The sequence below is a fragment of the Theobroma umbraticum genome, unplaced genomic scaffold, assembly GCF_002168275.2.
Source record: "Theobroma umbraticum cultivar Fairchild unplaced genomic scaffold, ASM216827v3 scaffold_50.0, whole genome shotgun sequence".
Lineage (NCBI taxonomy): Eukaryota > Viridiplantae > Streptophyta > Magnoliopsida > Malvales > Malvaceae > Theobroma > Theobroma umbraticum.
In genome coordinates this window covers 481,136-493,879 of record NW_018397261.1, presented here as the reverse complement: position 1 = coordinate 493,879, position 12,744 = coordinate 481,136, and the positions used below count along the sequence as shown (strand labels likewise).

The 12,744-nt window shown below is 29.6% G+C and overlaps 1 protein-coding gene across 1 annotated transcript in view; it reads left to right on the top strand.

The window, feature by feature from the left end:
* Positions 1-10,328: 10,328 nt before the first annotated feature.
* The window catches only part of LOC110418245 (putative 12-oxophytodienoate reductase 11), a 5,403-nt gene continuing 2,987 nt past the window's right edge, over positions 10,329-12,744 (top strand). The window contains exons 1-4 of the mRNA XM_089783727.1: positions 10,329-10,535; positions 10,701-10,841; positions 11,107-11,237; positions 12,179-12,355. Coding sequence (XP_089639853.1) covers positions 10,429-10,535; positions 10,701-10,841; positions 11,107-11,237; positions 12,179-12,355 — 556 coding nt within the window. The 5' untranslated portion in view covers positions 10,329-10,428. The remainder of the gene's footprint in view (positions 10,536-10,700; positions 10,842-11,106; positions 11,238-12,178; positions 12,356-12,744) is intronic.

The following is a 12,744-nucleotide window of genomic DNA, read 5'->3' as shown; positions in this document are numbered from 1 at the left end:
ATACCAAATGTCAAATGAAAATGATCTTTACAGGTATCACTAACAAGGAAGAGCTATTTAAAGATTCAACAATAAATGGAAAATGGGTGATATCTACTTCCTTATTTCCTTTAAATTTGAAGAATGCTTGATTGAATGAAATTTGATTGATTATGAATTACTTATTTGATCATTGTGTGTAGTTTAGTTTGCAATATATGTTTGAAGATTGATTATGTGAAATTGTTGATTAGAAAATGTAAGCATGAGATGCACTTACATTTGAACATAAATTATTTGATGAATTGAGCATAACAATAATTGACTACTTAAATTGATTTCATCAATATGAGCTTATAAGTGAAAATTATTTGCCATGCTTGAGCTTATGTTGATATATAGCTTGAATAAGTTTATCACATGTTGAAAATGCTATTATGACTTCGTCTTGATGAAAATGAATGCATGAGTAAATGCTTGAATTTATTAATACTATTACTACTCATGTGCTTGTATCGGTAACATCATGTCTAGGGAATGAAATGTTCATATGGTCATATTGATTAGATCATTTCTTGAGCAATTGAAATGCTAAAATGCTTAGTTTATAATTAATTCTTAGAATATGCTTTATGATTTTGCTTAATTAATTTTTTTTAAATTGGTTTCTTAATTATGCATATGGAATTGGTTATGATGAACACATTTAACTTCATGACATGATAAAAATGCTATTATTACTTGGTCTTGATGATAATGAATGCATGAGTAAATGCTTGAATTTATTGATCCTATTATTACTCATGTGCTTGTATAAGTGATATCATGTCTTGAGAATGAAATGTTCATATGGTCATATTAATTAGATCATTTCTTGAGCAATTGAAATGTTAAAATGCTTGGTCTAGAATCAATTCTTAGAATATGCTTTATGATTGTGCTTCATTAATTGTGTTAAAATTGGTTTCCTGATTATGCATATGGAATTGGTTATGATGAAGACATTTAACTTTATAAAAATTATTTTTAGTTCATCTCTCTTTTTGAACAAGTGATGTGCTTACATGATATCTCATCTTCATTGACCTTAAGATTTGAGGTCTATAACTTCACTTGAGTTATCCTTTTGAATGAGAAATTTAAATTGTCAAGTTAGATCATGATATATATTATGTTGACATAGTTGAAGAATTTTTTAAGTGTACTTTAGAATGTTAATTATGTCCTCCATGAGCCTAAATGATTACATGATCTAAAGACTTATGTGCATCCAACATTAGCTTATAGGCAATCATGAATGACTTATTTTAAAATGAAAAATGACCTATATCTTGAGTTAGCAGTGAATATCTAATGAGCCTTAATTGAATGATTATTTCTTGAATCTTAACAATTAGCATTCATTAATGCTTGGATGCTTATGTTAGATATATTCATGAGTTGAGCGCTTTATTTTCATTATTCTCATTAAAAATTAGTATCACTCATGAATTATATAACATTAAGAAACAGCATGTACCTTGAACTTCGTTGGTCATTCTTTTGTCTATGTCCATGTTTTTGACGAAAATCTAGCATGCGTTTCATGAGATAAATTAAATCATGATTAGTGAAGATAGCCAAAATTCTTTTTATAATCACACTTGTGCTTGCTTGATCTGAGTATTTTCTTATGTATAATTACAACAAGTGCAAAATGCCTTGGCAATGCTTCATTGATAATGATATTATCTTGAAGAGAAAACTTTTTCTTCAACTGATAGTTTTTATATAATTAGGAGAACTCTTATTGAAATGCCTGTGTGAAAATATTATGGACAAGAGATTACCAAAAAAGACTAAATCATATTATATTTTCATGATGATATGCAATTATTGAGGTAATTCTCTCTCAAATTATTATTCTTATATATTTTAGAGAATTTCCTTAAAATGGTTGATTAATAATGATTGGACAATGCATGATTGAAAAAGTTGCTTAATGAAAAATAATATCTTGGATATGCATTGGAGCTAATGTGCATACGCTTTTTGAGATTGTGAGTATTTGAAGTATATATTGAATATTTATTTAAATACTCTTACCTTATAGTTCATTGAATATATGAGTATGAGATTGACATGTTAAACATTCTATTTAAATCCTCATCTATCATATGATCATCATTTATTCTCATATTTATTTCATGATCCATCTAAGGGAAGGTAAGATTATGCTTTAATGTAATTAACCACTTGATCGCTTTTTTTTGTTGGAAAGAAATCTAATAAATGTTTAAGGAGGAGTTGATTGTTGACATTGTCTTATGATTCTTGAGCACTTGAAATCTTTAGTAATGAGCTTGGTAAAATGTCAACAAGTGGTGTTCATCTCTATTGGTAATATCTCTTAAACACCATATTAAACTTGTGCTTAATAATATCTATACTTGGATAATGATTGCTATGCTTCTTACTATACTTGATTTTATATACATTTGTGAATATATTTGCATAATTAGTTGAGTGTTTAATTTGTTTACTTATAAGTAACTCACATTCTCATTATTACTTGTTTGAATGAATACATGAATATATTAGTATATAAGTTGAGCACATCTTACTCATACATATCATGTTCACATTATGTGCATACTTATAAATGTTTCATACTTGACTATGCTTATGTATGCATATCCAATTTGCACTTAAAAGATGAAATGTCCACACTTTACTGATAAATGCATATCTATGTGTGGTATTCTTGAATGATTAATGATATACTCCTTATTAACTTACTTGAAAATATATGAAATAGAGATATATCTTGATTTGTTTATGATATATTGATATATTTCATAATGCCTTGATTGAATATCTAACATGAAAATATAACTTGGTTAAAAATATCAATATATGTTGCTCCTTGGATGTGTTATATGAATATATTTCCTCTATACTTTGAGTGAATACATATCAATTGAAAATATATCTTGATTTGATGTTTTCATACTATAATGAATGGATATATTTCTTAATCTTTTAATTGAATATCTTTGCATGAAAATATATCTTATTGTTTTGATTTGATGGTTAGAGATCATTGTAGGACTTAATACTCATTTATACTTAATGATTATCACTAACCATTGTTTCTTGAGTTTAAATATTTAAAGCTCACACTTTTAAACCTTTTTGATATAACGAAAAGGGAGAGAATGTTTATGAGCACATTGCAATGCTCTTATATTAGTTGAATTTTTCTTAAAAATATTTTTGAACCTTATGCATAAATTAAGGGGGAGAATATTTAAAGTTCATATGCATTTCTTCTATCCTTCTCACTACACTTAAATGTTTTCAACAAAGGCATGGAAACAAATTATGTGAAAGGGAGGTTTCATAAAATTTCAAATGCAATATACTTATATTTTTGTTATATCAAAAAGGAAGAAATTGTTAGCCTCGAGTTACATCATGTTTTGTTTGACAAAAATTGTATGTTATCCTAAACTTGATGTTAAAGATTTGAAATTGTCTCAAATATATTTTTAGTCCCTTAAGGTCATAGAATTGTTTGAAAAGTAATGAATCATTAGAAAATATCATAAAAGCTTTCAAATAATGCATATACAACTAAGACAACAAAGAGCAAACATGCCTTGAATTATTATTTAATTCTAAGAATAAGGCAAGGAAGAAATAGCTCAAGCAAGGTGCCAAAAAGCTAAGGAAACGTCAAGTCACAAGTCAAGAGTCGACTCTAGAGAAGCCTAAGTTGATCCAAGGTAAAAAGAGTGCAAAACTTGAAGAATATAAAGCCATAGTTGATCTTGGAATGCTTAGAGTTGACCCTATTCTAGAAAGCTCAAGAAAATGAAAAATTGAACAGACATGGTCGACCTTAACGAGTCCAAAGTGTGAGAAAAAAGACTTTGCATAGCGATAGTTGACTATAGCAAAGGGGTAGTCGACTATCACAACATAGACTTGCAAAAAACATGCTCTCAAAGTTAGAGCCAATGGAGGAAGGTTACACTTGACTATAGAGTCCTAATTTGAGAAATTTGAAGAAACTAGTCAACCTCAAGAGCATTGTAGTCGGCCCTCGAGCTCCAACAATAGTCAGCTTTGATTCAAACTTGTGTCTAATAGCTCTAAACTCCACACCAACTATAAATAGTTACCTTTGAGCTCTTCGGAAGCAAGAGAAGACATGAGATAAAGTTTCAAATCCTAGAAAGACCTCCAAAAGCTTATCCTCACTATCAAGCTTTATTTAAGTCTTCCATCAAGCTTTGAAAAGTTCTACATTTACTTCATTTGAGTTTACATCTCTTCTTTTCATACACTCAAGCTTGAACTCCTAGCACCCAACCTTGTAAAGACATTTTCTTGCTGAACTTTGTACACCATTATAAAGGTTCTAGCTTGACCTTGAAAAGCTATTTGTGAGGATTTATGGTTGAGCCCATAAAAACCATTATTGGTGGGTTTGCTTTATCTTGTGAAAAAGCTTGTAAGGGTTTTGCTATAAAAATTTCATCTCCCTTAGTGGATTTGAAATTTCTTAGTGTTTCCATGGGAGTGGATGTAGGAACTAGAGAAAGCTGAACCATTATAAAAATCTTATTTCTTATTTTTAATTTTTAGTATTGACATTTATTGCTTGCATTTAGCTTATGAAAATATTTTACCTTCATTCATTAATTTTTTCGTAGGAAAATATTTTATCGCAATTCATTTTTTTTGTTAGCACATGACTTAGCAAAATATTCTTGCTTTGATTTATTATTTGTTCATTATTTGACATAGGAAAATATTTTTACTTTGATTTGTTATTTGTTCATTATTTGACTTAGGAAAACATCTTTTCTTTGATTTATTATTTGTACATTTCAATTTATTATTGACAATTAGTTTAGAAAGATCACACACTTTATTTTTGACATAAAAAGAGATTTTTGGTTGCAAAAGTTTAATTTTTATACTTAGTTTTTAAAAGATTTTTTAAATACCAGTTCACCTCCCTTTTTGGTATATTACTTATTGAGATTTCTACACTAACAGTTAGTCTTTCTTAGGCATTTCTGTGGATGTTGATGAACCATCTTCTTATGAGGCTATGAAAGATGAAATAAAATCCATGATTGAAAACTAAGTATAAGAGTTAGTTAACCTTCCATTTGGGCACAAGGCCATCCGAAGCAAATGGGTTTTGAAGGTAAAGTGCAATGCGAATGGATCAATTGAAAAATATAAGGCTCATTTAGTGGCAAAAGGCTATACCTAAAATGAAGATGTGGACTTTGAAAAGACTTTTTCTCCTATGGTGAGATTTACGTCAATTCGTCCTATCCTAGCTATATTGGCACATCTAGATTTGGAATTGTTCTAAATGGATGTAAAAACTGCATTTCGTAATGAAGAAATAAATGAGATCTACATGAACGAACCAGTTGATTTTCAAGCCAAAGAAAACAAAACACAAGTTGTGTCACTTGAAATGTTCTATCTATGGCTTAAAACAATCATCACAACAACGGTATCTTTTTTTCATTAAGCCATCATTTCCATAGGCTTCATGATGATTGAAGAGCTCCATTCTCTATATATAAAAAGGTTAAAGAATAGGTTCTCTATTATTTCACTATATATGGATGATATCTTACTAATCGGGAATGACATGGAGTTGATTGTCATCACATAGAAATGGTTGTCCTTAACTTTCAAGATGGTGGATGTGGGACAAGCTGAATACATCTTCGATGTTAACATCTCGAGAAATCATTCTAAGAAGTTCTTAAGTTTGTCTTAAGAAAGTTACATTGAAAAAGTCTTAAAATGGTTTCATATGCAGAACTCCAAGCCTATAGACACTCCATTGGAGAAAGGCTTATATCTCAACATGTAACAATGTCCTAAAACTAAATAAGAAAAAAAAAACAAATGGCAAAAGTACCATATACAAGTGCTATTGAAAGTTTAATGTATTCTATGATGTGTACTCGACCAGACATATGCTTTGCGATTGTTATAGTCAGTAGGTATTAAAGTAATCCTAAGATTACCCATTAAGATGCAATCAAAAGGATACTATAGTATCTAAGAAAAACCACTAATTTGGCTTTATGCTATCAAGGTGGAAGTCTAAAATTGGTCAAATATAGTGATGCTGATCATGCCGGTGATAAAAATGATCGAAAGTATACTTCAAGAAATGCTTTATACTTGAAGGCAAAGCTATATCTTAGAGTAGAAAGAAGTCGCTATGTACTACTTTCTACTATGGAAGCAGGGTATATAGCATGTTGTGCTGTAATAAAAGAGATGGTTTGGTTAAAGAGATTCTTGCAAAGCTTGAACATTACTAGGCATCTTAGTAAAGCTGTTGTACTTTATTGTGACAACACAGCTGCCATAGCTTATACAAAGGATCATAAGTGCCATGGAAAAGCCAAACACATTGATACTCGTTATCACTACATTTATGATATCAGTGCTTAAGGTCTTGTTGTGTTAAAGTACATCTTTATAACTGATATGTTAGCAAACCCATTCATTAGACTTATTATTAGAAATGCTTTCCAAAAGCATATTAGTGGTTTAGGGTTATGACACATTTGATATTTATGTGTTATTGTTTTTGAACAATTAATAAATTAAGTCTATGTTGATTTATTTGATCAGATTTTGTTAATTAATTAGAGCATATATCTAACATAATTATTGTCACTAGCTTTATAGATTATTCCTCCACACAAGATAATCACCTTAACGTTATGGTGGCGTGTGGGATAAGACTTAAACGATAACAAGGCACCAAACGTTTCGTGATCTCCTTGTCACATGAGTTGTGAGTAAGGATTTTAGCAATGTCTCATTGACTTAGAGTCAAGATGAGGCTTGAAAGAGTCGAACATGGAGATTATCCATACTCCATGGAGCTAGTGATAGTTAGATGTCAATCTTAAGGGATTTAGGTCAATTTTTTTTGTAGGGATTGGACTGAGATCTATATGGTGGTTTTAACGTGACAAATCCTAAGTGAAAAATCCACCATAACATGCATTTCATACTATATGTGCTATTAGTCGACCAATTAAAGGGAGTGATTGAATATATCCTTGCTTCATCACTGTATGAACCCTAAGGACTTATGTAGTCTAAACTCTAAATCTAGTAACCTTTGGGACTTGGATCTATGACATGAAGTTGAGATTTGGTGTTATTGCTTTAGCATGATTTCCAAGGGTTAAGAATGATGTGATCTAACGGAACATGACTAGGAAAGCAGCTAGATCCTAATGCATTGACATGAGTATCCAAGGAAGAGTTATCATGTATCTCACGTACATGATCTATAACTCATTGCCTTAGAGATTATAAAACATTAGTTGTTAGATATAACCATGAATTTAGACACATAGAGAGATTTTGCATAGCTTTTACATATAGGAGGGATCAAAGATGCAAAATCTTGTGTGATTAAAAATGATTTTGGGGATGATGAGAACTTGAGCAATATTATGTTAGTAAAATGGTTACTTAATATCTCACTGCTCACCAGTACCATTATTTTTTCTTAATGGCCACACGTTTCATTTTCTCTATATGATAGTGAATGGTGAATGAGTTAAGTTGAGAAGGATATAAGTTGATGTTAATGAGTATGAATGGGAGATGTTGCATTTAAATATGGTGAGTCCACATGACATGCAACTATGCTAAGTATTTCTGAACACTTAACAAATATTTAATTAATTAATGTTAGATATTATTCGAATATTTCTTAATTGAATAATTGAAAAATGTTTGAGATAAAATATAAATATAAATTTAATTTATTTAAATTTAAAAAAAGATTATCTATGTAATAATCTATTACATTTAAATTTAAATTTAAATTTGTTTAAATTGAAATAAGGATTAATTATATTTAAATTTAAATTTAAAAGAGATATCTTATTTTTATATCCCTAATGCGTTTATAAATAGTGAACAGAGATATTGGTCTTTTACACACAATCAAAAGTAAACGTGAGTTGTTCTGTAAGTTAAAAAAACCAAATATTTTTTCTCATTCTCTGCAGTTTCTCTCATTTTCTTCATTCTTGAGGTACTAGTATAACTCTTCGTTGAGGACTCTAAAAGCTATTTCATAATAATAATAACGAACAGATTGTCATGTACACGAATGAGAATTCATAAAGCAATATGTAAAGCAAGCTTTAGTTTCGTTGCGTATACAAAAGAAAATTTGTAAAGGGAGTTTCTTCGATCAAAAAGAGAAAGAAAAATTCATCTCAAAAGGGAGGCCTACCTCCCAACAATAATGAATACATATATTTGTTTTTGATGTTATGAAAGGGGAGATGGAATTAGAGGTATCGCTTAAAACCACTTAGATTTCATGTTATTACATTGATTATTTAGTTTTTTAAGAAAATATGATAGGAGTAAGGAAATATGATTATCTCAATATTTTGAATAAAATATATAAAATTTACATTATTTAATCATATTATTATCAGTACTATAGATTATTTGCTCCCTCTTAGATTTGAAATCATTTAGTACAACCTTTTCTAATTAAAACCTGGGCTTAAACCTTATGCAGAAAAGAAATGGCAAATTCTTACAAGTCTAACAATCCGTATCAAGTTGGCAACGCTCAGTGGTTGAATGTTGATTTTTCGCTGGTCTTTGAGTGAATAATGTGATGACGCTAAGATATTAAAAATTCGATTCAAAGTGGTTGGTGGGAATTGTCAATTGTGAGAAAAATAGATTAAAAAAACAATATCCGGTAGTTTGGGTCAGCATCACATGCTGGACTTGGCTAGTGGCCATATGGGGAAAATAACAGTAGAGGGATAGACAGCTTGACTTGTTAGAAGAAAGAATAAAACAGGGGTCAGTCAGTTGTGGCCGCAGCACTTGTTGACGGTCTGAGTAAGAGAAATATTTCCATGTATCGGCAGCCATTGCTCCAATCCAATGAAAATTCGTATTCTCCTTGACTAGAATAGGTTTCTACTGTAACTATATTCTATACACAATATATAAACATATTCTTTTTCCATTTTTTTCTCTTTTTTAACCTTTAGGTAAATTAAAACAAAGAATAATGCTTGAAAAAATCTTTAAATTATTTTAAAACATTGAATAAATATTTATTTTTTTTGTTGCATTGAATTAAGTTTTTATTTTTTTATTTTAAGTCAAATAAACTCTTATAACTAATATTTGAATAATTTTTATTAATTAAAATATTATTTATTATTTTATATCCACATGACATTAATATAGCGTTGATATTAAAAATAAAAAATACAACATGATCATGTTATCATATTACATTAACATGTCACGTTATCATCAATTATGATATTTCAACATGTCACATTAACATTATGTAGTATAAAATGATAAGTTGTATTTTCACTTAATCAATAATTAATTACTAGAGCTAATTTGGTTCAAAATAAAAATATAAAAGTTTATTTGATTTAAAATAAAATAACATAAACTTAATTGAACGTAATAAAAAGAATAAAATCTTATTTAAATTTTTCTAAATAAATCAGAATTTTTTTTTTATGGATGATACATTAAAACAAAATTTTTGATTGTAATGTATTTTGACAATAAAATTTTTAACAAATTTAATTATATAAATGTTCAATATATGGAAAAAAAATTATGAAAAAAAAATTTGTAATGTAGAAAAAGTAATAATATTAAATATCTAAGAAAGAAAAAAAAAACTTCAATTAGTGATTGAGACAAAAGGAGTATAAAAAACAAAATAATTCTCCCTAATGTCGAAAGGAAAATTTTGTGTGTACACCGAATATTTTACTTTTCAGTATCTATTGAAACAAATTATGTATTGGAAAACTTAAAATCAACCAAATCCAAAGCGAAAATCAACTGAATTACCGAATTAATTGGGTCCATAAGATAACATTCCTAAGAGGAAGTGGCAGTGCTCAAAGTGACTTGAAAGGAACCAACGATGGCTCAATACATGGTCAGGTGGCGCCGTGGTTGTTGAGGATATGGTAGGTACTCATTTTCTTTAGCATGCTTATATTGTGCCAAATGGATTGTCGCGTCGCCGAGCAAGCCTAATTAGGCAGCTTTGAATAGTCATAGTCACTTATCAGGTGGTGTTGTTTAATTTACTTACAGAATGAATGCAAAAGCACAACACGACAACACGATGTGTTAGGATTTAGATGTTGTCCAAAAGTAAAAGGATAAAAGGAAGCAAAGGAGTTGATTTTCTAAATTTTGGACTCGATTTTGCTGACTTTGGTGCTTTCGGACTGGCTGCTCCATGTTCAGGGCACCTCACTGACCTCACTATAAAGCTATCTAAACCCTTTCTTGAAACCAGGTTGGAGGTGGCAATCAAATTAACCAAAAGCAAAGCCAAAGTGTTCTGTTATTTCGTGAACAAACATGGGAATCCCAGCACAAACCCAGCTGCAAGAAGATAAAGAAAATGGAGTTTCCACTATCCCTCTCCTCACTCCCTTCAAGATGGGCAGATTTAATCTCTCTCACAGGTAAAATGCTCTTCCCTTTTCAACTTTTTTCCTTTACTTCTCCTAAATTTTTATAATTGAAATGAAAGAAAAGGGAACTAATCATAGCACTTGGCAGACGCAAGTAAATTCTATTTGAATTTTGGGAGATTGATGAATTTTATCATTTATCTTTTTGTCTCTCAGAATTGTAATGCCACCAATGACCAGACAGAGATCTTATAACAATATACCTCAGCCACATGCGGCGTTATACTATTCCCAAAGAACCACCGAGGGCGGCCTTCTAATAACTGAAGCAACTGTGGTTTCTGAATCGGCTCGAGGGTAATTTAATTGTCAACTTCTTTTATTATTACAACCTATAAAAGTTCATATTATACAGATACACAGAGAGAGTTCACAAACTCTAGATGATTCGACTCTAAAATATCCAAATTCGAAACAAGTCTAACTGAAAAAATCCGAATTTCCTTTGACTCGGAATGACCCGTCCCACCCAACTGTCACCTACTTATATTATATGTTGTATTTGTAATTTTTGTATTAGTTCAATGTACATAATTAAAAGTTGGTTTCTACCCGTGTAAAGGTACAAAGACACGCCAGGTATATGGTCAAAAGAGCAAGTTGAGGCATGGAAACCCATTGTAGATGCTGTCCATGCAAAAGGTGGGATCTTCTTTTGTCAGATTTGGCATGTGGGAAGAGCTTCAACTTATGGTGAGTATTTTCATTTCTGTTTTTTTTTTCTTGTTTTTTGATCTTCCTTAGTTAGAGCATATTTGATTGGGTTTTTTTTTTAATTTAAAAACTATTATAAAACTCTTATGAAAAATATTAATTTTTAAAATTAAGTTAAAATTGTTTGGTAAATTTACCTTTTATAAGCTTTTTTTTATAAATAAGTTATTTAACAAAACAATTTATATAAACTCTAATTTTAGTTAAAATTACAGTATTTAATAAATAATTTTTTATTAATTATGAATTTTTTTATTCAAAATAAAAAAAATTAACTTTATTTTTTATCTATTTAAAATAAAATTTTGAAAATATAAAAAGATTTTATATAACATAAAGTTTATAATTAATAATAGATTATAAAAAAAAGAGTTCAACAAATCATTTATAATTAACACATACTTCATAAATAATTTTTTTATTAAATAATAAATAAATAAAATTAAAAGAAAAATTGAATAAAATAAATTTTTTTTAGAATGATGATTTGCATAAAGGGAGAGAGGAAAGGGAGATGGATAGGGAGAGAGGGATGAGTATTTTTTTGAAGGATAAGATTTTCTTGAGAAAAAATAATTCTTCTAATAACCTGATGTGTTTTTTTTTTAAAAAAAAAAAAGCTTCTAATTGAAGCTTTTTTTAAAACTCTTTTTTTATATTTTATTTTTTAAAAAAAGTTATTTTTTTAAAAGTTTTTTACGAAATCCTGTTTGATCAAATTTTTATTTTTAAGTAATAAATAAATTAAATATAAATCAAGTCAAATGGACACTTAGTGTCTTCTCTTCTATTGGTTTGTGAAAGCCAATTGGGCCTTGCAGGGACCTATCATTTATAAGTTAGACGTTTAGCAAGGATTAATAGTAATACTAACCAGATGTTTTATTAATTATGTATCACTTGGCCTACAATATATACAGAATATCAGCCAAATGGGCAGGCTCCTGTCTCCTCGACTAGCAAACAATTGATGCCCCAAGTTCAAGCAAATGCAACAGAAGCTGCAAAATTCTCACCACCAAGGCGTTTAAGGACAGAAGAGATCCCTCTAGTTATCAATGACTATAGAGTTGCTGCAAGGAATGCTATGGAAGCTGGTAAGTTTTTATTCCGCCTCTAATATAAAACTACATAATAGATCTCTAAACCATTTCAATTCTGCGAAAAGAGTGAATTCAATGGCCAATACTGCCAAAGTGCAGGTGCTGCAATTATCTCACTCAAATCGCATAGTTAAACTTTAGTGCACCGCTGTAACTCTTTATATATCGACAAGTTCACAATTCATGCCTTTTGATTTCTTACTGTGTTGGCCAGTGGTCGATATAAGCATTTACTTGTCGGTCATTAGTACAAGCAGTAGGAGGAAAATATGTGCGAAAGAAGTAAACCCTTTGATTCAAAACAATTAAATTAATTATTTGTTATCTTGGGCATAAGTCCTCTTAGAAGGAAGGTGCCACCGCCATGAGCTCTTCCTTTTATT